The sequence below is a fragment of the Puma concolor genome, chromosome A1, assembly GCF_028749965.1.
Source record: "Puma concolor isolate L17-30 chromosome A1, mPumCon1.1.hap2, whole genome shotgun sequence".
Classification (NCBI taxonomy): Eukaryota; Metazoa; Chordata; class Mammalia; order Carnivora; family Felidae; genus Puma; species Puma concolor.
Genome location: NC_141667.1, coordinates 61108613 through 61134757, shown reverse-complemented (window position 1 = coordinate 61134757; position 26145 = coordinate 61108613). Strand labels below are relative to the sequence as shown.

The 26145-nt window shown below is 45.8% G+C and overlaps 1 protein-coding gene across 1 annotated transcript in view; it reads right to left on the bottom strand.

The window, feature by feature from the left end:
- DOCK2 (dedicator of cytokinesis 2) overlaps positions 1 to 26145 on the bottom strand; it is a 418455-nt gene that overhangs the window by 13508 nt on the left and 378802 nt on the right. Inside the window, exons 37-46 of the mRNA XM_086712812.1 lie at positions 25113 to 25203; positions 24255 to 24374; positions 20769 to 20858; positions 18600 to 18704; positions 16172 to 16313; positions 11455 to 11536; positions 9925 to 10009; positions 8292 to 8378; positions 2674 to 2850; positions 1162 to 1245 (exon numbers count right to left, since the gene is read on the bottom strand). Coding sequence (XP_086568938.1) covers positions 1162 to 1245; positions 2674 to 2850; positions 8292 to 8378; positions 9925 to 10009; positions 11455 to 11536; positions 16172 to 16313; positions 18600 to 18704; positions 20769 to 20858; positions 24255 to 24374; positions 25113 to 25203 — 1063 coding nt within the window. The remainder of the gene's footprint in view (positions 1 to 1161; positions 1246 to 2673; positions 2851 to 8291; positions 8379 to 9924; positions 10010 to 11454; positions 11537 to 16171; positions 16314 to 18599; positions 18705 to 20768; positions 20859 to 24254; positions 24375 to 25112; positions 25204 to 26145) is intronic.

Below are 26145 nucleotides of genomic sequence, written 5' to 3'. Positions count from 1 at the left end.
CCAATGCTTCTCATTCCCTGATTTCCCTAGAGTAACAAAAACTCCCTACCACAATAGCTTGCTTTTCTTTGCAGGGTGACTGGCAAGAAGGGAGGGAGGGAGGACAGGCAGCTGCAGACAGCTGCCCCCTGCTCCCTGTGCCTCCCTCCAGCTCCTGCCCTCTGGAGCCCACCTGGTGTTCTGGGTGCTGAGTGCTCCCTGCAGAGCAGGCTGAAGTGCAAAGAGGGAGAGGCTTGTCCTTTGAAGGCCTCTGGTGGGGGGGGGGGTGGTCTGGTGGACTGTTTCTTCTCTAGGGAGTGAGAGCGAGGGGGAGAGAGAAACAAAGGGAGAGAGGGAGGGAGAGAGAAGGAGGGAGGGAAAACACAGGAGAGGGAGCTGGAGAAAGGCAGGGAGAAGGAGGAAGGGAAGTGGGGAGAGAAGAGGAAGGGAAGGAGAGAGAGGAGTAAGATGTGAGGGGCAGAGGGAGGCAAAAGACAGAGAGAGGAGGGATAGAAGCCGAAACATCTATGAGAAAAAGGGACAGATGCGCAGGAAGAAAGAGATAGAAAGAAGGAGATCATGGAGGGAGGGGGCGGGGTGCCAGGAGAGAAGGGATGGAGGGGAGACAAAGACAAGCAGGCAGAAGGAAGGACAGGGCCATCCAAGTTTTCTGGCTTGGCTCTGGAGGTGCAGAATGCAGGCTCTTTGACCCAAACCCCACCAGACAGAGGCCTCAATTATTTTCCAAACCTGGTAATCCATCTGAGCATTATCTGCCACAAACTGGGTCAGCTTTAGCAGGAGGAGAAGTACGTGTGGGGGGCCCAAATCTTCTACTATCTGATTGGCGTGTGCCAGGTGGGGGGGTCCTGGCTTTCATTTCAGTCCCACAGGGATAAGCCACCTCCTCTGAATTCAACATCCATCCGATAGAGCAGCGTTAGCATCATGCAGCACAGCATCGCTGCCCAGCACCCCAAGGGTGCAGTGCCCCAAATCCCCGTTCCAGGATAAGCCTGCTTGTGTGAGATGTAGATTCAGAAGAAGGGCTGAAAGTCAAGGGACAGGAGAAGAGGTTAACCTAGGCCACGCCAGCCAGAAGCTAGCAAGCAGAGGGCAAGGGAGTCGGAACAGGACAGAAAGCAGGCAGGGCGACCCCGCCCCAGTCCAGCTACACTTTACCTGCCATGCAATCAGGTCCTTGAGGCGGCTCAGTTTTTCCTGGTCCTCAGGGTGATCCCTCGTGTACTCCTCTGTGAAAAAGGCCTGGGGAGGACAGGCAGGAAGTTTGGATTTCCTGTTCATTTGGTGTGGACCCCAAAACCAATGTCTCTGTTACTGTGAGAGGACTCCATGTGAGGGGGGCAGGCATGAGGTCACACGTATTTGGATGGGACAGGGACCTGTAGGGACTGACACTGTTTCCTCTTCTTAGAGGCTCAGATCAGAACCCATTGGGCAAGGGCCACAAACCCCAGGGAAGGAGTTCTCCAAGTCTCCCTGGAGCGGAAGCATCAGCCTCAGTTGGGAATCTGTCAGATGTACAAATTCTTGGGTCTCACCCAGACCTACTGAATCAGAACCTCTAGGTGGGGTGGGTGGGGATGTGGAGGAAGAAGCCCCATAGGAGATTCTGATGCTGCTTCAAGTTTGAGAGCATTGCCTCAGGGAAGAGAACTCAAAGAGTTATTTCACCTGTGGTGCTCCAGCTGGCCTTACCACCTCCCTGTGTGTGCCCTTGCCCGCACTCCCACCCCCCAGCTCTTTCTGAGACTTATGTCCTTTGCGTGTGTGCACACACACAGACATATATTATTGCCTCTCAAGGCTAAACAAAGGGTTACTGATGATGACTGATGGGGTATCCCAGGGTGGCTAGGAGGACTGCTTGTGTGACTGGAATTACTGTCCCTGAATTAGACTTCTGCATAGTTTTCTTAGTTTTATATCAGTGGAGGACACAGAAATAGGGAATTCATTATGAGATATATTGGAATGAGGCATTCATTTTTCCATCTGTGTTATTAATGTCTGTACTAGGTAAAAGCACAATAAGGACTTTTTATTCTACTTTAGTGCTGGGAAAAGCTCTGTCCCTCTCCTGAGAAACTGGTATTTTCCCCAGTGGAAAATGTGACTCATAGAATTATTGGCATTTCCCTTTTTGCCATGGATACCAGGAGGCTCAAAAATAAAATCGGTGGCTAAAATGTGTAGGTATCTCTGGAGGGACCTTATGATCTGGATACCTAGATTATAACTCCCCTTTTGGAGTTGATCTCCTCTCTTTTCTCTATTTTCACAGATCCTGGGTTTCATTTATTTCCATTTGGTGAGGTCATTTTAATCATCTGTGGAAGAGATAGATTCACACAAAGTGGCATGCACTTTGATTTGTGGCTCCTGTACTTTTGCGATCTGGCTCAGATCCAGAGCCTTTCACCGATGGAGGTGCCTGGATGTGCCCAGAGGCACAGGGGATCCGTGTGATCCCTACTCCTTCCTGCCACAGCAGAGTGTAGCACTGAGGCTGGAAAGGAGATGAGAGAGGGGCTGTAGAAACTCTGGAAGACGTATGAGGTCTGCCAAGCTGACAAACAGCTACAGTAAGATAGTGACAGGCAGTTACATCTTCCCCCGGGGGCCCTCCTGCCACTGCTCTGTCGCCACTGGGGCCTAAACAGCAGCCCTCACCTTCTCGTACTTGGCGAAACCTCCCATGACAGCAGGGTCCACGATCCCATTCAGGAGCATGGACAGTGGGTTAATGGGGAGGCTTTCGTCACTCTGGTACTGGTTGATCATCATCAGGATCTTCTCATTGGCTGTGGACATGGTTTCGATGGCATTCTCCAGAGGACTAATTGTGGTCTGTTGAAAACGAGATCACCAAGAAGAAAGAGCCTTAGCAGGTCGCTTTAAAAACAGATAGAATTATTGGTATTGATTTCAACCAGGGTTGGAATTCAAATGAAGCAATGCTCCCTGAGGGACTGTAACAGGCTCTTGTTATAATTAGTGAGCTCTAGGGGCTGTCTTCTGTCTGGGGAGAGACAGGCTAACTTTCTGCTTAGTGAGAAAGGCATTTCCCCGGGGAGGTAGAGGCAGGAAGTCTCAAGCTCTGGCTGGGGTTTCAGAAGCTGGGTGTGCTCTCGGGAGAGTTTTCTCTTCTTATTACCTGGGCGAAACACGCTCCAATTCAACCCATCCGGTATTGGTTGTCCGCCTACTATGTGTGAGCTATTAGCTGTGTGAGCACCTGGTGATGTGATCACACAGCCTGGCCCATAGTAGGTCCTAAGATTGTTGTATAAAGGGTCACTGCTCCAAGGCAGGTTCAGTTTAGATGAGAAGATAAAACTAACCCCCTTTCCAACACCTCTTAGAAAGCATATAAACAGAGTGCCATCAAATGGGAACTGGCAAAACAGTGCGGTTTTCAAAAGATGGGATCTGGAATACAAAACTAAGCACAGGAGTCTGTACACTTTTTCTGTGAAAGGGTCAGGCAGTGGATATTTTAGGCTCTGCTGCAAGGATACGACCCTGCTCTTGCAGGGAGAAAGCAGCTTCAGGCAATATGTAAATGAATGAACCTGGCTGTTTCAATAAAACAGGTGCAGGTGGGATCCTGCCCACAGGCCATAGTTTGTGGACCCTTGAACTAAACAAAGTAAAGCTGAGTATAAATCTCAGCTCTGCCATTTTTTTCCGAGCTGTGTTACCTGGGGCCAGTTTCTAACCTTTCTGAGCCTTGGTTGACTCCTTGGTAAAATGTGGATAAGAAAACCCGCTTCAGAGAGTAGCTGGTAGCCGTTGTTATTAAGTCTTGTCGGTGTTAGGACAGAGACCGGCAGTCGTCCTCAGAAGGGAAGACTTGTCAGCAGGGCAGGGTAGAGGCTGGACAAAAGGGCCAAGGAATTGGAGAAGACTTCTTGGAAGAAGGGACCCTACATTTTATCATCTGTGAGATGATGGTGATATAGTCGCTGCCTCACTGGGAAGTAGCAAAGATTGTTTTAGATAATACAACACTTGACTCGTAGCAGAATTCTTTAAAAATGGGCACCTGCTAGTTATAACTACTGTGTATATGAGAAGGGCAGAACCAGCCTCTACAGCCATGTTCTTGGTCATCCTCTTAAACCATTTCCTTGGATCTGTGAAATCCGAGCCTCTTACCCCCGTGTTTCTGAACCTTTGTGAGGATGACTGCCCTCTGCAGTAAAAAAGGGTAGATGCCACCTCTGTTTCTTTCTTCCCCCTGCCACATCACATTGGCACAGTCAACATTCAGACACACACACACACACACACACACACACACACACACACACACACATGCTCGTGCGCACACACAAACACACATATGAGGGAAATGAGGTGAAGGCTGCTCGTGTTGGTGGGGGCTGCAGTCCATATGCCACAAGCTGCACCCCTGGGTCTCATTTCGGTGCAGCACACAGACCAGCCCCACAAGGGTTTTACAAAGCTGAGGTCTAGACCGAGTTCTAAGGAAAATCTGTCAGGACCACTTGGATTCAGCCCAGCACCACACCTGGATTTCAACAATAGCCTGGCATGTCTGAAACACGCAGGCTTTAAGGTGAGTTATTAAAAATGGAAAGTCCTATTGATTGGCTTTTCCCCTCATTTCTGAAGCTATTTTTGAATCCCTAAGTCTTTAGCCTCATTATAACCATCAGGAACAGAGAATGAGAATGAACATTCTTTGGGTTTCTCACCTACGACTGAATATACAGCTCTCAGCAGAGTTATGGGGTTATGTATTTGGTGGGAGGCCTGGATGTCAGGGGCTGGTAACAGGAATAAAAGCATTGATCATGAAAATGGAGCCGGCTCCATTTACTGATTGCCTCCTATGTGTCAGCCCACGCTGGGCTTATAACACTCTCGCACTTTCCTTTTGTTCCCCCCACAGCAGGTCAGCAGGTCAGGTCACTTGCCCCAGGGCAGATGACTGCAGAGCTGGGAGGAAACAGGGACAGGGGTGTTCCTGATTCCAAAGGTGAGCTTCTCCCACCACAGACAGCTCACACTCTGCTACCAAACTTGCCTTAAATTCTCTGTTAGGATTCAGTCAGCCTCTTGGATCGCTGGACACTTTTCTAAGCTAAGCCTTGGTTTCCTTTTCTGCAGTGTAGTGCAGTATAGTTGTGTAACACTTGCCCAACTTGCTGTGAGGGGCAAATAAATTATCAGGGAGAAAATACTTTGGAAACAGTTTCAAGGGGGAGAAACATCAGCCAAAAGATGAAGTGATGGTAATCCCTTGCAATCAAGTGGCTGAATTCCATGTTCTTCAAAGGCGTTTCTCTCATCTCACCCTCCTAAATCCTCTTAGGAATCCCATGAGCTGCATGAGACAGGCATAATTTACTCCTACCACTGATTACTTTGACACTTCAAGTCCCACTCTGGACTTCAGTGTTTTTATAAGCAAATAAAGGGACTGGACAAAAACCAGGAATGGCTTTGCACACTGGAGACTGATAGGCCAATCTGGGCCCGGAGAAATCTATCATTTAGCCAGTATGTGAGTTCTCATTTTTAAAAAAATTAATTCACCTGGAGGGAGCTTGCCACAGCTTCTGCCACTCCCTGTTGTCTTGATGTCACTATTTTACATACTTACATTATCCTCCTGGGTTCTGAAGGCTTTTGATTTTGCAGCTCTTGGACTAAATGACCTCTAAAGTACCTTTCAGTTCTGCAATTCCACGGTTTTTTAATCTCTATTTTGCAGGTGATGAAAACTAAAGCCCGGAAATATAGTGTTTGTCCAACATCATATAGCTCGTTAATGCCTGAGTTGAATATGGGTCTCTGATCCCCAGATTGGGGTGACTTGTAAAGACTGCATGTTTTCAGGGCCAAGAACAAGTAAAGAACCCTTAATATGCAGAACTGACACTTGAATCCCATCAGAAAACACGGCTGTATACAAACAGTCCCATAGTGTTGACAATTCATGGAAGAAACAGCCGAGATACAAATTCATACAAGACAAAACCAAATTTTTTGAAAATGAGCTCACTTGGCAGGCATGAAACCTTTATGTCTGAGACATCCTGAAGTTCTCGGTAACCCAACTGAGGGGGGGCTATTAGAGATAAGTTGATTGCAATAAACTTTTTGGAGGTCTTCCCACCCTTACATCAGAAGGTACCAGTATAAACAAAGCAAAACAAAAATGCTGGCTCTTTCCTAAATTCACAACCCTGAGTTCATAAAATAAATAACCAGCTCAGATACTATGGGGTTCTGCATATTAATTGAGTGACTATTGATGGATTTACTGAACAAATTGTCTTGAGCACCAATTATGTGCCTGAAACTAATTTTTGCACTCAGAGATGTGGTAGGGAATAAAATAGACAAAAACCTCTCTTCCTAGAGCTTATATTCTAGTAGAGATGATATTCTAATATGTTATTATATTTAAAATTCTAGATATTAAAAATAAACCTATGGGAAAATTATGTAGTCTCTTAGGGGGTGATGGGTGCTTTGAGGAGAAACACCATAATGGGGGTGGAGGGTGGGTGGGAGGGCAGAGAGCACAGCAGGACCTCCTAGGGTTTGCCCATGGCCTAGCAGGTACAGGGAAAAGAGTACCCCCAAAGGATAGGTCACAGCCAGGGCCAATGGGTAGAGGCTACATATTAGCAGAAAGTTTCTGATTCCTTACCTCAAAAATGGGATTAGTAATAGTATCTATGTCACAGGGTTTTGTGAGGATTAAATGGGATAATGCTTTAAAGCCCTTGATACAGTGCCTGGGACACCTGTCAAACCTTATCATGTACCAATGTGTCCCATGAGTAAAGGACATGAATAGTTTCTTCCTTTCCATGGTGCTGCTTATCATTGGGATGGGCTAGGGATATGCTCAGGTAGAAAGAGAGAGGGAATCCAGTTGAGATATCCGATATAGGAGGTGAAAGTCAAATCTCACTTCTTTCACTAACCTTAAATAACCTGTACATCAGTCCCCTCATCTATCAAATGGGAGAATAATAACGTCTACCTTGCGGCATTGTTGAGGGGTTTAAATGAGGTCATGCATGTGAACAGTTTAGCATATGCTTGATAAACATTTGCTAATGTCATAATCATTATTACACTTCTCCTAAGGTCTAGGCCAAGCCTGTGCACAGGAGATTGGAGGGCCATCAAGCTGCTGGCGGACATTAAAGGCTGGAGTGGAATGGCTTCAAGCTGATGATACAGTGGCTTGAACACGTCAGTCAGACCATGTCCCTCCTCTGTTCGTGGCTCTAAGGCATTCGGTAGAAAAGCTAAAGTCCTATGCTGGCCTACAGGGTCCTACAGGACTTGGTATCGGGCTCCCCCTACTCATCCTCACTTGCCCTGAATCAGACACAATCATGTTCTGTCCGCAGGGCCTGGGTACTTGCTAGAATGCTAGAATGTCCTTCTCTGTAATATTTGTGTGGTCCACTCCCTCATTTCCTGCAGGCCTTTGCTCAAAAGCCATTTTGGCAGGGAGGCTTTCGCTGGCCACCCTGTTTGAAATAACATCTCTCCTCCACCACCTTTCTTTTGTTTTTCTCCAAACTGGTTATCACCATGACATTATTATATTTACTTTGACTTTTCAGTATGTCGTTCCTACTAGAATGTAAGCTTCATTGAAAAATCTTCAAGTGCTTGACATGTGTTAGGTACTTATTAAATATTTGTTAAATGAATAAAATGAATAAGACACCCTGAATACGTCCCCACTTTTTAAGTTTCCTCACAACCACCCTGGCCTTTCCTTGGCATCCTGGGAGCTGCAAGATCCTTAGCTGTTTGAGGACATGGAGACCCTGAAGTTTATTGAGACACAAAAGACATATTCAAACAATTGCAGTCTAGCCGGTGTTTTGCCTCTGTGTGATTGCCTCTCTCTGAGCCTCAGTTTATCCAACTATAAAATGGGTTCATAGTGGGATTCTTCAGAGATGCCCTAAGTTGCTGCTGAGATAGAAAGATATGAGGACATGATTAAGTGGATGGTGTTCTAGGCTCTCTGCCTCCTCGCTGCACCCAACCACAGAAGCTCCCATTCATCAGCTTTATTACAGGACTCTATGTAGGTTTCATTTCAGTTTACCTGATGCTTAAGAAAAAAATCTGAAAGCAGGTAATCCAGATGGTACCTCAGGTCCCTTCCTGAATTGGAATTCTAGCATTTCCCCAGTGGCCTTGAACAAAAGCTTGTCCCCTTCTTACAGTTAAAGGGCTCCTGAGATGTACTATTCCCTGAGGGCCTGTAGACTCACCTGGGACATTTGAACCACTTCAAACCAGCGCAGGATCCCTGGAAGCTTGTATGCAGTTATGAAGGAGGTTCTCTCGATCCACATCGACTGTCCCATAAGCAGGGGGTGGCAAGGGTAGAAAAGAAACACACTTAGGAAACCTGGCTATTAGAGAAGTTTGGCAAGAACCCAGCCAGGCCCCCAAACCTCTCATCAACCCAGAGCCTGAATAAATGTTGCAAGACCCAGACACAAACTCCCACTTTACCCTTAAGAATTCTTTCCTGATGTGAAGTTTAAGTTTTCCCTGGATTTAGGCCTGGTAAGTTTTAACCTGGGGTCTCTGAATAGTCAGAATTTTTAAGCAATAATGAATGCATCTATCTGCATTTTCTGGGGTGGAGGGGTGTTCACAGTGTTCCCTGCATTCTTTTTTTTTAATATGAAATTTATTGTCAAATTGGTTTCCATACAACACCCAGTGCTCATCCCAATAGGTGCCCTCCTCAATACCCATCACCCACCCTCCCCTCCCTCCCACCCCCCATCAACCCTCAGTTTGTTCTCAGTTTTTAAGAGTCTCTTATGTTTTGGCTTCCTCCCTCTCTAACTTTTTTTTTCCCTTCCCCTCTCCCATGGTCTTCTGTTAAGTTTCTCAGGATCCACGTAAGAGTGAAAACATATGGTATCTGTCTTTCTCTGTATGACTTATTTCACTTAGCATAACACTCTCTAGTTCCATCCACGTTGCTACAAAAGGCCATATTTCATTCTTTCTCATTGCCAAGTAGTATTCCATTGTGTATATAAACCACAATTTCTTTATCCATTCATCAGTTGATGGACATTTAGGCTCTTTCCATAGTTTGGCTATTGTTGAAAGTGCTGCCATAAACATTGGGGTACAAGTGCCCCTATGCATCAGCACTCCTGTCTTCTGCACAACATACCATAGTGAAACTGGCAAAATACAAGGATAAAGAGAAAATTCTGAAAGCAGCTAGGGATAAACACGCTCTAACATATAAAGGGAGACCAATAAGACTAGTGGCAGACCTATCTGCTGAAACTTGGCAGGCCAGAAAGGAATGGCAGGAAATCTTCAATGTGATGAACAGAAAAAATATGCAGCTGAGAATCCTTTATCCAGCAAGTCTGTTCACTATATTCTGAAGGGCGAGTGGCTCCCAAATTTGAAGAATCAGTCTAAGGCAAAGAGCTGGGAGAGACTTAGAGCGTCCTCCTTCTGCCAGTCGTGAGAATTAGAAGACAGATCCTTGCTGGGAAGCACACAGTGGACACTGGGGACTGAAATCACTGTGTCTTCTTATTAGTATGTCCTGGAAGGTTTGACTTCATCAACACTCCTGCTTAGCCTGAGGGTCCCTGCCTTCTGGAAATGCCTGAGTGCCCTGTGGTTGAAAGGTACACCTCACACAAGGCCTGGATGGTATCTTGAAAGTGTAGAGGTTCAAGAAATGAAAACTAAACCTGATGCAAAAGACTGGAGAATGGGTGTCATCGTATCAGTAGATGTTAGCTTTACTTCTTTTTGCTTTGGATCAAATGCCCTCCCATTCTGACATTGACAGACACCTGTTCTGGTTGGGATGGGTGGCCCTGGGGAATGATCAAGGCTGCTGAAGATACTCACGGCAAATTCATTCTCAGGGTCGACGGTCCCTTTGCGCACAGGCCGGGAGTAGTGGAACTTTTGCACGTAGTTGGATTTATAAAAGCTGCAAGACAGAAAGAGGCAGAGGCTCCTGGTAGCATGCCAGGTTGCTGACACAGAACCTGAGCTGACCTTGTGCTGTCAGGGGAGGCCCACTACAGTGAACTTCAGGTCTGGCAGTTAAAATTGTAGCATTTAAAATCAGGTGCTCCTGGGGCACCTGGGTGGCTCAGTTGGTTGAGCATCTGACTTCTGCTCAGGTCATGATCTCGAGGCTTGTAAATCTGGGCCATGCATTAGGCTCACTGCTGTCAGCATAGAGCCCGCTTCACATTGTCTGTGTTCCCCTAGGTCTGCACCTCCCCTGTAGGTGCTCTCTACCTCTCAAAAATAAATAAGCATTAAAAAATAAAATCAGGTGTTCCTTGTAAGGTGATTGAGAAGCTAAACAGGTCTCATGTCCTTTAAGAACACAATACCCCTTAGAGTACCAAGGAGTTGGAATTCTACCATTAATGCATACCTAGGTCATCATTTCTGTGACCTCAGTGAAGAATCTAGATATGCCTACGGTCCTAGCCTAATGTCCTAGGGGTATCTTCCAAAGATTTCTTTAGTTATCCCAACCACCCCCCAAATCACTCTTCCTGAATCTCTGGGGAGGTTCTAACACTGGGGCCGGCAGGGCACGGTGCTAGCTGGATGGTTGTTATCTCTTGCCCCAGTGCCTGGCTGAAGAGGTTGGGGGGAGGCTCAGACCCAAGCTGAGCTATACCTGCTCAGCCTTCTGCACTGGTGTGGGGCTGCTGGGACAGACTCCTCACAAAGAGCTCCTACTTCCCACTGTCCTCCCAGAGGAGAGGGCTTTCTCTAAGGCACTCGAGGTGCTATACTGGGTACCCCAGGTCTGAGGAAGGTAAACTGGGCAGCTCCGAGGTGTGCCCCACAGGCCCCCTGCCTCATGGCCCCATCACTGACCTCACAATCTGCTACTGAACAGAGGGAGGGAGACCTTACCTTTATGCTGCTTTCTCTACTGCCCCTTCATCATCGTCAGGACATATCCACTGTCAATGCACAACCTCAACAAATGCTGAAAAGCTGTCCCTTTGGAAGAACGTGCTCAGTATGAGCACTGTCCCCATCCTCACCCTGTCTGTTGCCTGCCCAGCCCACACACTCTGGCTATGCATTCCCTGGAACCACTCTGTCACCTGAGTGACAGGCTCTCCACCTCCAGTTCAATGAAATGTCATTGCTGCTTCCTGATATTTCACTGTGCCTTGTTCCTCCCCTCTCTGGCTTCAGCCTTTTCAGGGACAGCACCCAGATTGCTAATTGGGCTGGAGGGGGGGGTCATTCTTTTCCCAAGAGGAAAAGAGATAAAAGGCTGGCTAAACCAGAGAAAGAACTGGGAGGGCACCAGGGCCTGTCCTGCCACCAGCTCAGCTTGACAGCTCCATGGGATTTTCTTCCCCATCCCTTCTTCCAATGAACTGTGGGTCTTACTTTATTATCTGGTCAGGCACTGGCTTATTCTTGAACCTTGGGTGTTCATCCAAGACAGGCTGGACGGTGAAACACTGGATGTCTGGGATTCCTGTAGTTAAGGGCTCACAACGTGTTGTGGGCTGCAGGGACAGTTCCCAGTTGAGACCTCCCACGACAGCCCTCCTGGGGCCAAGATTTTATTGAATGACTGACCTCAGGCTGCTGGCTGCCAACTAGATCCTAATGACAAGTTAGTAGTCATCATGGTCCTTATCAGAATTGCCTGTCACTTGTAAGCCCATCTCAGGGCTCAGCCCTTGCTAACAGTTGTTCAGTGGTCCTTAATCATCATTATCATTTCTATACTAACTGTAATACCATAATGAATTTATAGTTCTCAGTCAATTGCATAGCATATCCCCCATGGTCTCCTTGCATCTCGCCAATTCCACTCAGCAGTGTTATTAATGTAATTCTCCCCCCTTTATAGATGAGGACATCAAAGTCAAAGAGGCCAGGCGAATTACTGAAGGTCACACAGCTTGTGAGAACAGAACAGAGGTCTGTAGTTGGGTCTTTTAACCACACGCTTGGGGTTCTTTGACCCTAGACTGCTCCTCAGTGTGTTCCTTTGACCAGCAGCATCTGCTTCTCCTGAAGCCTTGTTAGAAATGATGAGTCTGGGGGGCACCTGGGTGCCTACATCAGTTGAGTGTCTAACTTTGGCTCAGATTATGATCTCACAGTTCATGAGTTCGAGCCCTGCATCAGGCTCCCTGCTGTCAGTGCAGAGCCTGCTTTGGATCCACTGTCCCCCCCTCTCTGCCCCTCCTCTTGCTTGTGCCCATGCTCTCTCTCTCAAAAATAAATAAATATTTAAAAAATTATAAGAAATGGTGACACCTACCTCAGACCTATGAATCAGTGTCTAGAGTTTTATAAGAGCGTCATGGGATTTAGAGGCATCTTTAAGTTTGAGAAGCACTGCTTTAGAGCATGCAAATAGATATCATTTTGCATTCCAGCTCTGAAAATTTGAAAGTAACTGCTTGTGGCAGGATTTTGAGGCCATGTCTAGGCTGAGTGGGAAAGAGTTCTATGATTGATTAGTGATGCCTTCCACGGGCGCAGGCTATGGGAGCTTCGTCTGCCTATTCTAGACCTTTATTCATTTTAAACCGATAGCATGGCAATCCAAATAAACAAAACCAGTCATCACTGATCCCATCTCCTGGCCCCTGTTTCCCTTCCCATGCCTTTCATGTCTCCTTTACTCATCTCTCTTCAGGTATCCAAGATCTCTAATCCCTTCATTCCACCCAATGATTACCACAACTCTAAAAACTCTCCCTGAGCCTGGAATTTTTGCCAACCAAGGAATCACAAGCTCTTCTTTCTGGCATTCAAAGTTTCTCTCTGGTTTCCCAAAAGATTCTACTATGCCCTTTGCTTGAAATATTTTCTCACATCACCCCCTCTTCCCGTGAGCCCTTGAGGCAAATGTCAAATACCACAGGCTCCATAAGTATTCAATTTACCCTCAGTCAGGTGTCGTTTCCTTCCTTTGACTCTCCACAGCATTTTGCCTATACTTAGGACTCTTATCTCTCCAGCTTCCTGTCTTTTCCCTTCCCAGACCCTCCCCACCAAACTGTGAGCTTTTTGATGGCAGAAGCTATGATTCTTTCATACAGAAGAAATGGCCAAAATATAATTCCAAGTTAAATTCAATTGTCCCCCTCTGATAAACTCACTCCATATTAGTATGCTGTGAATTTAATTGTTTTATCTCTGCAGAATATTTCCACATTAAATGAGAGTTCCTTAGAGAGAGAGAGAGAGAGACAGAGAGACAAAGAGACAGAGACAGAGAGAGAACACAATGCTTAACATAAATAACAAACCTCACTGGAAGGATTTCTGTAATATTCAGAAAAACCATTTTCTTTTTCAAGCCATATAGCCAACAGCTCCCTTCTCTGGGAAGGAAACCACTTTGGTTTCCACACCAATCCATTTATGTAGCAGCCGATCTATGGCTGCTCTCCCACTACAACAATAGAGTTGAGTAGTTATGACATAGAGACCACATGACTAACAAAGACTGAAATATTTCCTATCTGGTCCTTTATACAAAAGTTGGCCAACCCTTGTTCTAGAGAGGCTTCTAAGTCACATCCACTGATCTTAGCAATTGGCCTTGGACCAGGAGGAGAATCCAAACCTGACCTGAGGAAACTAGTGACACCAGAGCCTTTAAATCATGCCCAGGAGGATGCATGGCTGGACTGTCTCACTACATGTTGAGTCTGTACATGGAACTGGGACCCCAAGGTTTGGGCAGGGGGAATGTGGGAGACAGGACACTCAACTAAGAGGCCTTAGCTTTCAAATGTCTTCCCCTACTTGGTTACCTAAAAGAGAAGACATGAGATGTGCTGCCCTTCCAAAACTGCTTGCTAGCTTTTCTACTAGTGAAGGTGAGAGGACAGAGCATTCAGAGCTCAGGTTTTGGCAACGAGGAGATCTGGGTGCAAACCCTAGCTCCGTCAGTTTTCAGCACCTTGTGCAAGCTGCTTATATTTTTTGAGCCTCGGTTTTCTTATTTGCATATCCAGAGAGTAATAATACCCAACTCAGAGGATTACTATAAGGATAAAATGAAACAATGCATGAAAAATGCCTGGTACATGATGAACAGCTAATAAAGAACATCCTGTTCATTAATTTTAGTGGAAGTAATGGCATTATAGAAAGAATATACACTTTGAGACAGATCTTGGAGTTCAAATCTCACTTCCATAACTATGTTTGTAACCTTAGGAAAACTACTTTACTTCTTTGCCCTACACATTCCTTCTCTATGAAACAGGACAGACATAATACCCATCCCATAGACTTATTTGGGGGTTAAAGAAATAATGGTTATAAAGCACTCAATCTATTCATGGCATGAAGAGGACTTTTAGCAAATGTCAACCCTTTTTCCTTTTCAACCTGGTTCCTGGTGCTACTAAATCAGGCCTGCATATGATGAGATAACCTAGTAACACGTAGTCTCCCTTCACCCCAAGCTAAAATGCCATGGAGCTATTCAACACCATGAGTCCACTTAAGAAGGGCCTTAGTGCTAATCTCCTGTCTCGCCTGTAACCCAAATCACATTTGTAACCAGTCAGCCCCAGGACTAGTTGCATTTCCTCTTGCAAATACCATGGTAGAGCAGGCATGAAGGGCAGGTGAGCATAATGAAAAGGTTACAGATGAATATGTATCACCCAAGGGAAAAATATCTGGATTAAGGTTCGGCAGACTTAGCAGACCAGCCATGCAACCTGTCAACCCCATTTTAAAGGCTGTAACTTAATTTGTGCTACAGGGTGTGGTGCTGGGAGCCAGGGTGGGCTAATACATCACCACTCAGCCATCTGCCCGATCCTTGGGTTAATGTGCTCTCTGCCACCAGGAGTCTTGCCCCCTGCCCAGTGTCAGCTCCTGGACCTATGAACACCTCACTGGCATCATCTCATATCCCCCATACCCTCCTCTGTAGACTTCAGTGAGCTGGCTCCCTCCCTGCATCCTTCCCTCCTTCTTTTCTTTCTTTATCTCTCTTTTCTCTCTCTCTTGTTTCCCTTTCCATTAATCAACAAGTATTTTATTATCATTACTTTTTTTTTTTTTTTTTTTTTTTTTTGCTTTGTGCTGGGCACGAGGGGAGATGGGGGGACTTACTACAGCAAACAAGGCAGTGCAGGTCTCTGCCCTCCCAGACCTTATAGTCTAGCTTATGTGGACCTTTAAAAAGCACAAAAGATAACAGGTTGAGATCAAGTCTCTAAAGAAAACAGACAGGGTGTGAGATAAGAGGCTCATGGAGAGTTCAGAAAAGGCCGCTTTAGATGAGTGACCAGGAAAAGCTCTTCCAGGAAGTGACACCAAGTTAAGATCTGATGGGTAAGAAAGGGGTTGGGGGAAGGGCATGGCGAGAAGAGGGAACAGAAGATTCATAGGTCCAGAGGGAACCAGCTAGGTGTGTTTAGACAACAGAAACGAGGCCAGTGTGGCCAAAGAGACATGAGAAAGGGAAGGAAGAATCCTGGGGAGGGGGGCAGGGTTCAGATGGTGAAAAACCTACTTGCCTTGATCAGGAGTTTTGATCTTATTGTAAGAGAAGTAAGGTGCCATTCCAGTTCTTGGAAGCCACTGTGTTCCTTCCCACTCAAGGCCTGTGAGCACGATTGTGCTTCCCTCTGTCTGGGCCCTTCTCCCCACCTCCTGCTAACCTTTGGCTTGTTGCTAACCTTAGATATTACCTTCCTCAAGGAAGCCTTCTCTGCCCTCCCACAGTGTCCTGCATGGCTTCCTCTTGGCATTAATCCCATTTCTACAAATACATATTTAATGGTGCAATTAGTTGTTCACTGTCTCTTTTACTTGCTAGACTATGAGCTCCCTGAAGGTAGGACCACTTTGTGAGTGTGATCATCAGTGTCTTGCACAATGATTGGCACAGAGCCAGGGCTCTATAGTACTCACTATGAGAATGAATGAATGAATGAGTGAATTAATCAATGAGCACAACATTTAGAATTTCCCGAGATGGATTCTTTGGATACCATACTAGACACTGACATTGGCACCACTGCAATGATTCTGGCAGCAGCTTCTAAGCTCTAAGGTGGGGCTCTGTGGGCCTTTGCCTGGCCCTGGCTGGGCCATTCTCCAAGGATACACTGGCCTGGGGCATTCTTCACGTCATCCCCAGGGGCAGAGGTTGTGTTCATCTTCTCTGCATTGGGGAACTGGCTCATCAGCTGCATCTGGAAATCTTCTCTTCGCTCATACTCCTTCCCTCGGTAGATGAACACTTTGTTCTGCAGAGAAATGACACCCAACAGAGATCTTAGGGCCTAGGCTTGGAAAACATGATGCAAGCAAAGCTGGGGGGCTTGTGACATGAGCACCGGCTCTGGTGACCTCCTAGAGATCTCTCTCCTTTCTGCTTCCCCACCACAGAAAACGGAAGCTCAGCTCACAGACCTAGCTAGGTATACCACTTCTTTAAAAAGAATGATTCTAAAAGGAGAGGGGATTGTGGATGCTGGGAACTTTTTCAAACTGTCCTATGTATAAGTTCCAGAACTGTTCCTCACTCAGCTTTCAGTGTGTCATACCTGGTCTTCTGTTTGCATGACCACAAAAGGTCCCTCCTGCCTTTAATGAGCCATGTAGGCTGGGCCTGCAGGGTGGAAAGTACCAGTTTTTGGGTCCTTCATCACATAGCTCCTGGCTCTAAATCCATGAAAATACATTCTTTACCCTTCTTTGACTATGTTAGCCTTCTCTAGGTCAGTAGTTTTCAAATAGGAGGTGATTTTGCCTCCTAAGGGATACTGGCCATGTCTTGAAATATTTTTGGTTGTCACAACTTGGGAGAGGGGGAGCTACCAGAACCCTGTGGGTAGAAGCCCAGGATGCTACTAAATGTCCTTTAATGCACAGGACGGCCCCCTTAACAAAGAACAACATGATCTAAAATGTCAGTAGAGCTGAGGTTGAGAAACCTTGTTCTAGATCATATCTACCATCCGTGCCACCTCTACTGGCCCAGAAGCTCTTCAGTCTAAACCCACGTCTGTCACCTCTGCATGTCAGTGCTTCCAAATCTGGGTGATTGTCAGATGGGCCTAGGAGACTTCTAGAAGTTCAGATCCATAGGCCTTGCTCTAGACCTGCTGAAATGGAATCTGTGGGAGTAAGATCCAGAAATATATGTTTTTAACACGTTCTCCAGGGGGTTCTGATGTACAATCAGGTTTGGAAAGCCACCTCTACTCCAATGAGGAAACCCTCATTCTCTACCTCTTTTGCAGCCTGTGGTGCTTACTTTTGTGAGTCCACTCTGACTTCCCCATTGACTGGTAACAGTGAGTAACTTAGCTTCTCAACTAGACTGCAAATCAAGTAAGGTCAGAGATCAGATTTGCTGTTTCTTTTGAATGTCCCTGACTTTAGAATTGAACCTCAGGTTCACTGGATGAAGTCCTATGGGAAGGAAGCCTACAGCTGACCTAATCCAACTCTCTACATGATCAGTGAATAATCCACAAGAGCATTACTTCAGAAAGTATGCTCCAGAGGGGGGCCTGGGTGGCTCCATCAGTTATGCATCCGACTTCAGCTCAGGTCATGATCTCATAGTTCATGGGTTCGAGCCTCACATGGGGCTCTGTGCTGACAGCTTAGAGCATGGAGTCTGCTTCAGATTCTGTGTCTCCCTCTCTCTCTCTCTCTGCCCCTCCCCCACTTGTGCTCTGTCTCTCTCTGCCTTTCAAAAATGAATAAATGTTAAAAAAAAAAAAAAAGTATGCTCCAGAGACCCCTGAAGGTCCCTAAAACCCTTTCAGGGCCTCATGAGATCAAGGAGCACTCTTCATAATAATGGTCAGTTGTTATTTGCCTTTTTCACTACCATTCTTTCAGATGTGTGGTAGAATTTTCCAGAAGCTGCATGATATGTGTAGTCTATCACTACAGACTAAATGCAGAAGAAAGTGTAAGTACCTCGCCATCCTCTCTTAATCTAAATATTAAAGAGATTTATAGAAATATGTAGCAATCTCACTGTTGGCACACATTTTTTATGGGAAAATATAACTATTTTTTCATAATGATGCAAGTTATGTTAACATGTGACAGGTTAATTATTGTTATTGTTAAATAAATTGATAAATATTTTAAAATTTTCTTAGTTTTAATTTTGAATATGATAAATGTAGACAGCTAGAGTCTATCAATACAAAAGTTCACTGGAGACCTCAATAACTTTTCAGAGAGAAAAGAGATTCCTGAGCCCAAAAGGTCTGAGAACCAGAGCTCTACAGTGCTGGCAGGGTAGCAGAAGTCCACCGGCTCCCCTTGAACACCACACTCAAGAGATGGGGAGCTCGCTACCTCATGGGGCAGCTCTGTGTATCTATAGGAACATGGGGTAGCTGAGGGTGGTGATGATGGAGGAAACTGGGCATGTGCTGGGGGTGAGGGCAGCCCTCAGATGGAGGAGAGCACATAGTCTCAGTACAAGCGGATCCCTGAAGCACAAAGCGGCAGCTGAGAGGCCCCAGGCCCCTGGCCTGGGTCTCAGTCACCCTCAAACTCACCCGCAGAAAGGAGGGAAATCCCTGGCCATAGTATCCAACAGCAAAGTAGTCTGGCTTGGGCCTGAGGATTTTCATGATGTTTTCATAGAATTTTGCCTGCTGGATCTGGAAGGAGAAAACTCACAGCTTGTAACAACATAGATATGTGTATCAAAGGCACATTCATCTCAGAGAGCCCACTCTTTTTTTTTTTTATTTTATTTTTTATTCTTTAAAATTTACATCCAAATTAGTTAGCATATAGTGCAACAATGATTTCAGGAGTAGATTCCTTAGTGCCCCTTACCCATTTAGACCATCCCCCCTCCCACAACCCCTCTAGTAACCCTCAGTTTGTTCTCCATATTTATGAGTCTCTTCTGTTTTGTCTCCCTCCCTGTCTTTATATTATTTTTGTTTCCCTTCCCTTATGTTCATCTGTTTTGTCTCTTAAAGTCCAGAGAGGCCACTCTTGAGAGACGATCATTATACCAGAACCAAGATGCCCACTGCACATATTTGCATATCTGTGGGTATGTCTATAATCATAATAGCAATGGCTGTATTCACCCTATACCAGGTTCCACGTTAATCACTCCACCTGCACCAGCTCATTTACTCACATCATCCTCTTAACAACCCACAAGTTTCGTATGTCTGTTTTGCAGATAAAGAAATGTTTTTCGTATCTCATAGTGCAGCTAGTAAGTATGAAGCTGAATCCAGCCAGCTGTCCAGAGCCCCCACCTCGCCATGCTGCTCTCTCCTTCGGGCACACAAGGCATGTGTTTGTGGGGGTCTATGGATGCATAAATATCTCCAGATATATGTATCTTCCCTTGTATGTACCCTTGACGTATTTCATCAATTCTAATAGGTGTGCATTCTTCATATTTTAACATCTCTGAAAACAGTTTACATCTTACTTTACACCTGATAGCATCTTAGAATTGCTATTAGTCAGATAGAAATCATGACAAGGCACATACAAAAAAAGACTGCATCTCAGACTGATGGCATCTTAAATTTGATACAATATGGGAGATAAGTGTGCATGGACACAAGCCTGTGCAACATGGACTTAGAGAATGGACATGCATGTACATCAACATGTGCATGAATGTGTACTGTGTGTATGTGCATGTGTGTGTACAAATGTGTACTAAGTACGTGTGTGCATGTGTGCACATGAATGTTCACTGTGCGTATGCATGAATGTGTACTGTATGTGCATGTGTGTGTGCATAAATGTGTACTGGGTGTGTATGTGCATGTATACACATGAATGTGTACTCTGTGTGTGCACAAATGTGTACTGGATGCATGTGTGTATGTGTGCTCCCATGTTTGCAAATATCTATGTGGATGTATGTGTAGGGTAGATATAAGTGTTTCTTGCTGTGACTACATATGTGTGTTTGCATCATATCTTACACACAGTACAAACAGCTAGCAGCCCAGCTGTTTTTAACAAGAATACTGCATTCAATACCCATCCCCCCCACAAAGAAACAATAAATCATCTCTCCATGTTTGGACTCTCATTTTATAGTTCCCTGGACAGAGCTGGACTGGCCTGTCAAAATAGGCTACCATGGGGCACTGGTGTCCTGGCTCTGAAGTGGCCAGGAAATATGTAGGAGGTGTACAAGTGGGGGGAGCAGCCCAAACGTTCTGCATTTTCTCTGCAGAGGCCACCTCCCCGCCAAGCCCTGGCATCTGCAGCACAAGTAGGCTAGGCTGGCTCCCCCACTCTCCACTTACCACCCCCCCCCACCACCAATCACAAGCACCGAGGAGCTAATGGGGAATGGCCAGATGGGGAGCATTTTAATGTGATTTATCTGTTAATCAGAAAGCACAAATTTGCGTTTTTATTTAATTGGCTTAGTGATTTGTAGCGATTTTACTGCAAATGTAGCACAGTGTTTATTGGGTGTGCAACGGCAGCAGCAGCAGCCCCAGTGCCAAGCAGGTACTTACTACTCCATCCGGGAAACTGTCACTAATGAGTTTTCCCAGAATGCCTTCTTCTGGAAATATTCCCAACTGGAAGGAAGGCTTTCAGCACAGCCTTACTCAGCTCAGGCCCTACGTACATTCTTTTTCTGGTGTCCTGACCCCACCTGGCCTCCTGCTTCCTCTCCCCAGCCTCTCTGGGGAGCTGAGGCCCTGGGCACCCTGTCTTACCAGGTTCTGGCTCAGGAGCTCATAGTCAAAGATCTCCATCTCGTACTGTTCCGCCAGTTCCTTGCACAGACTGATGGCTTCTTCCCACATCTATAGGAAGGTCATGGACACAAAGGTTAGGAGGTACATCCAAGCTTGCAGAACCCTTGCTGAGGAAGGGACTCAAGGCAGCTTGACTCCTGGGACTGTACTGCAAGCCTCACTCCAGCCCAGGCCTGGCCCCATGCACGGCAAGCCAGGTACTTACCAGTGAGCATGACCCTTCCTCCGCCCCACTCTAATTTCGTGACAAATAATGGAGCAGCCAGAGACTAGGCTAAATGCTTTATCTGCATGCTTCTTGGGTCTTCACAAACACTCTGGGAGGTGTCTAGTAACAGCTGCATTTCCCAGGTGAGAAATGGAGGTTCAGACAGGCAGAAACATTGTCCTAGGTCACATGCTTAACCAAAAGCTGGGCTAGAATGCACACCTGGGTGTGACCTGAGAATTGTCAACTATAGACCTATTGTTGTACAGCAGATCTCTAAAACTTTCTCATCTTGTGTAACTGAAACTTTATACTTGTCACTTGGGGTTATTTGGAGTATATGAGTGGGGAGGGGGGCTGCATAGAGGTAGCGGTGGAGCTGAGTATAACGAGAGTGATTAGAACTTTTTGTAAATAGGCATTTTCCATTTGAAAAAAAATCCTGGAAAAGCAAACCCTTTTCCTCTGCTCTGTCTTAGGCTGAATCCGATAGATCATCCTTCCATCTTAGACTGAAGGGGGTCGGGAGCCTCTGCAGAGGCGGGAGATGCAGAGTGGGCTGGAGATCTGGCAATCTCAAGGGACACCCATCACATTTCATATTCAGTTTAAAATGGGAAATGCATCTAAATGGAGAAGCTAGGGGAGGTGGGGAAGGAGAGAGGGGAGGTTGCCAAAATGTAGTGTGTGCTGTGTAGCAAAAATGCTCTCTCTGCATCCAAGCATAAAAATAAATAAAAGCAAGTGCCGAGTGGAGGAGCCACGGCTGTAAACCCGTGGACAACTTAGTGAGCAGCATAAAAATGCTTTATGTGCCAGGAGGAACCAAGTCTACAGGCCAGGCTGGGCTGGGGCTTTCTTTCTGTTCAGCCTGAACAAGAAGATGGTGGTAAAGTCCCTGGGCTGGGTCAGGGGACTTTTTGGCTCATGTGGAGATCTTTGCAAACTCTGTACCATAATCGCCAGAAATGCCCTCACCAATGTGTTAAGAGACCACTGATGGGCCAGGGAGGGAGTCAGATATCTAGGATTTCCTCCTGAGTCTGCCTGTATGGCCACCAGGACCTCTGACAGTCACTGATCCCTCTGAATCTCATACATTGATTATTGAGTACCGGCTGGCTTCTAGGCATGGTATGGTATACAGTGATGGAATAGGCATAAATATGGACAAGACACAGTCTCTCCTGTCCTGAAATGTACGTGGGTAAAGCATACACATAAATAGATGCAAGAATTGGGTTTTGAGGGATGTAGAGGAGTCCACAAAATATTGACAGATGGACTTGCAAAGTAGAAGGCTATTGTGTGTGTCTGGAGCAATAAATCTACATGAGGGAAGGTACGGGGAGAGGAGGTTAAGGGGATGCTCAAGAGTTTGGGCTTCATTCTGGAAGTTTCCACAGCAGTGGCTATTGAAGTGAGCTGTACCCATCTGCTCTCTCCTCTCTGCTCCCAAAGTACCTGGGCACTACTTTTCTCTCCCTCATTCTCCATTATTGCACAACACCAAAGGGTAATATGCAAAGAAGATCATGATTGGTTTGTCTGTTTTGCCAACTCGATGATAAGGTCCTTGAGATTAGGGATGGCATCTTTTTCCTCTCTGTTCAGCATAGGGTGAGTTGAACTGGATACATGGCAGAAGACAAAGCTCAACATGTCCTGTTGGGGCTTTCACACCGTGATGCACTGAATCAGCTGTAAACAAATAGTAAGCTCTGACTTGATGTCAGCAGGGCAGGAGGTTTCAGCAACGGCAGACTCACTGCCCTCAAGAGGCTTATAATTGTAAATTATAAAAACAGTGGTCTCCAACTGCTCAACTCCTGGGAATTTATAAGCCCTTCCACAGACATTACCTCATTCTGTCTTTCCAGGGAAGGTGGGGAGATCAGGCTAAGACAGATACAATGAACTGCAGTGACAGAACAGATCAAAATTAAGTCCACTAAATTATGTCCAGATGAATAGTAAGAGGTCTTGTAATTCAGAGGAGAGGCAAAGCTGTTGGTAAGCTGGAGGACTCAAAAAAGGTTTGATGGAGGAAGTGGCCAATCAACTGGGGCCTTGAAGGCAGAGTAGGGTAATGATGACAGTTAAAATTTAAGAAAATATGACTATGTACCAGGTCCTATGTTAGGTGTTCTACCTGAATTCTCTTACATAATTTTCACAGTACAACTAGGAAGTAGGTACTATTAGTATCATTATTTTGGATGGGAATTGGAGTCTCTAAGAGGTCAAGGGAACTGTAGGTGACAGAGGAGCAACGTTTGAAACCAGGCTGACTCCAGAGCCTAAGCACTTAGCCACATGCCACATCTCCTACAGGATGAATGGTTGCATTTGGGTTGTGCTTCTTGAAGGTCCACTGGGGACTGGAGGATGAGTATCAGTTGGTCTGGTTAATCTTCTCCTAACCAAACATTTTGTCCTTGTTGTTTAAAGATCAATGATGGCATCACCCTGTCATCCATTCATGTAATTCATTCACTTATTCAACATATATTTATTTGTCCCTGCATGCCAGGCTCTGCACTAACCACTGGACATTCAGCAGTGGACATGTCTTTGTGTTTGTGTCATTCTAAAATGACAAGCCAAACAATGAATGTAAAAACAAAATGAACAAGGTGATGTCTGATAATGACAAGTGCTTTGAAGAGGCAATAAAGGTGACTCGGGGCAGGGGCGCTGTTTTGCCTAGGTTGGTCAGGGAAGGTGTCCTTGAGGACATCTGAGCAAAGCTCTGAGCTCTGAGAGGGAGTCTTCCATGGAAAGCTATGGAGGAAAAATGTTCGAAGATGGGAAAAGCAAGTGCAAAGACGCTGATGTGGAAAAGAATTTGGCATACAGCATGGGGGCAAGAGGGAGCTGGCAGGGATGAAACAAGAGAAGCGGTCAGAAGACAGCTCATGTGAGGCCTCACAGGTCACAGACAGGATTGTGTACTCTTTCTGGTGGAATGTGGGAGCCATTTCCTGTACAGAGGATGATCTGTTGGAGGCACTAGAGGGAGCAGGCAGATTTCTCAGAACCCATTGAGTATCCAAGTGAACAATGAGGAGGCCCTGAATGGAGGTGGTGAGAAGGTGGAGCAAAGTGACCAGACTCAGAATTGGGAGGGAGAGCTGACCAGACGTGCAGATGGATGGGGTGCAGAGTATGGGAAGGAACCACCCTTCCCCATAGCCACGATCTCCACAGAGAGAGGGAGGACAGGGGTAAATTACCTTTCCTTTGTCAAAGTAGCCTATGATGATCTCATAGAGCGTCTCCTTCAGCTGCCGGTGAGTCTGGGGGTGCTGCTGGCCTGTCTGCATGACCTGCGATGTGCACTGCTCATCTGACCACTGAGGACAAGAGATACACCAAATCACCCGGGGCTGAGAGGGAGCCAAGGGGAGGTGTCTTCCCTACTTATGAGGAGCAGGAGGAAGCTCTGCACACACGTCTGTCAGCTGGCCTGTCACCCTGGGTGCGAATGGTCAGTCAGGGAGAGGCTGGTCTGTGGTTTCCATTGGGAAGTGTCTCCTGATTTTTGCCAATTGTGCCTTTTGGACTCTCTATTGGCTCATGTGTGTGGTTTGTAGGGATTTTCCTGGAACCCCTATAAGACATGAGCCCAGCTTTTCAAAAAGCCAAAGGAAATCCTTCAGAACACTGTCCAGCTACAACACTGTTTTCAAGAGAAAGAAAACAGCTCACTGGGCATGCTAATGATTTATAGGTGATGTTTGAATGTTATATAAAACTGTAAAACATGTCTCAGGGGGGTTATTGTTGTTGCTAAATGTGAAAGTCACTTGAAACCTTATGTGACCAGGAAAAGTAGTGCAGAACAGTAACTGGCCAAATCAAGAGTTTGGGGACATAGCAAAACAAAATTTATTGGGCTAATTATTTTCCTTTTTCTTTTCTGTTTCCGTTTCCTTTTCCTTTCCTTTTATTTCTTCCCTTCCCTTCCCTTCCTTTCCCTTCCCTTCCCTTCCTCTTTCTCTCTTTCTTCCCCATGATCCTTAACTCTTTAACTTGCTGTGAAGGCCACATAGAGATCCTAACACAAATCACCTTTATCGGAAGGACAGTACCTTGAGAAGCCAGGTGTGGAGAAGGAGTGTGTAGGCAGCCTCTGTGTAATTATCACAATCCAGGTGAAGATCGCGGAGTTTGTACAAGTACCTGTTTGGGGAAATATGCTAGGTTACCAGGGTCAGTGATAAGGAGGCCGGAGATAGGGACAAGTAGGAGTCAGACAGAACAACTAGGCACCTCTTGGGATCACAGAGGAATCCTCCATTGCTGATAACCAGCTCCACCCTGCATGGGTGACAACAGCATCTGTTACTGTTTATGGGACACCTAGTGTGTGACAGGTACCAGGCTAGGTATTTTGAATGCCTTAGATCATTTAATCCACATGGCAACCTTGTGAGATGGGTTCATTGAGAAAAGTATGGTTTGGAGAAGTGTGAAGTATCATCCCAGCTGGTATTCAACTTGATACTAAAGAATCTGGCCAATGCAATGTGACAAATAAGAAAGGTGAAATGAATAACTCATTACAAGTCTTGTGCTAATAATTGGAAGAGCTGGAACATGATCCCAGGCTAATTGTCTCCACAGCTCATGCTCTGAACATTGTACCATTCCAGGAGAATGAACAAGCCACAGCACTATAAAGGACAGCTCTTCAGTGGGCTCTTGGTATAAAAGAAGTGCATTTTCTGGTAAGAGAAGGAAGTGGACCAGGGTCTCAAGATTAGATATTCATATGGAGACCTTGAGCAGTCAGTAAGGAGAATATACTATTCAACCAAAACCACATTCCTACCTTCTCTCCCTTTACAATGTGAGGTTCCAGTTCTGAACCCTGGGATGACTGCATTGTAAAAATACAGTTGTGAGCTATGTTGGGAAGAGGAGATCTGTGGTACTATGAGAACAGGACTCATCTAGGTAGGGAGAGAAGGGATTTCTAGAGAAGTTCCTATGGCATGGCAGTTGAGCAAGGATCTAAAAGTGAGGGGATGAATGAGGGATGAAGATTCCAGGTAGAAAGATTTGCCTATTCATTCATCTAACAAATGGGTACTTCAAATATTATATCAGTTCATCCTCCCA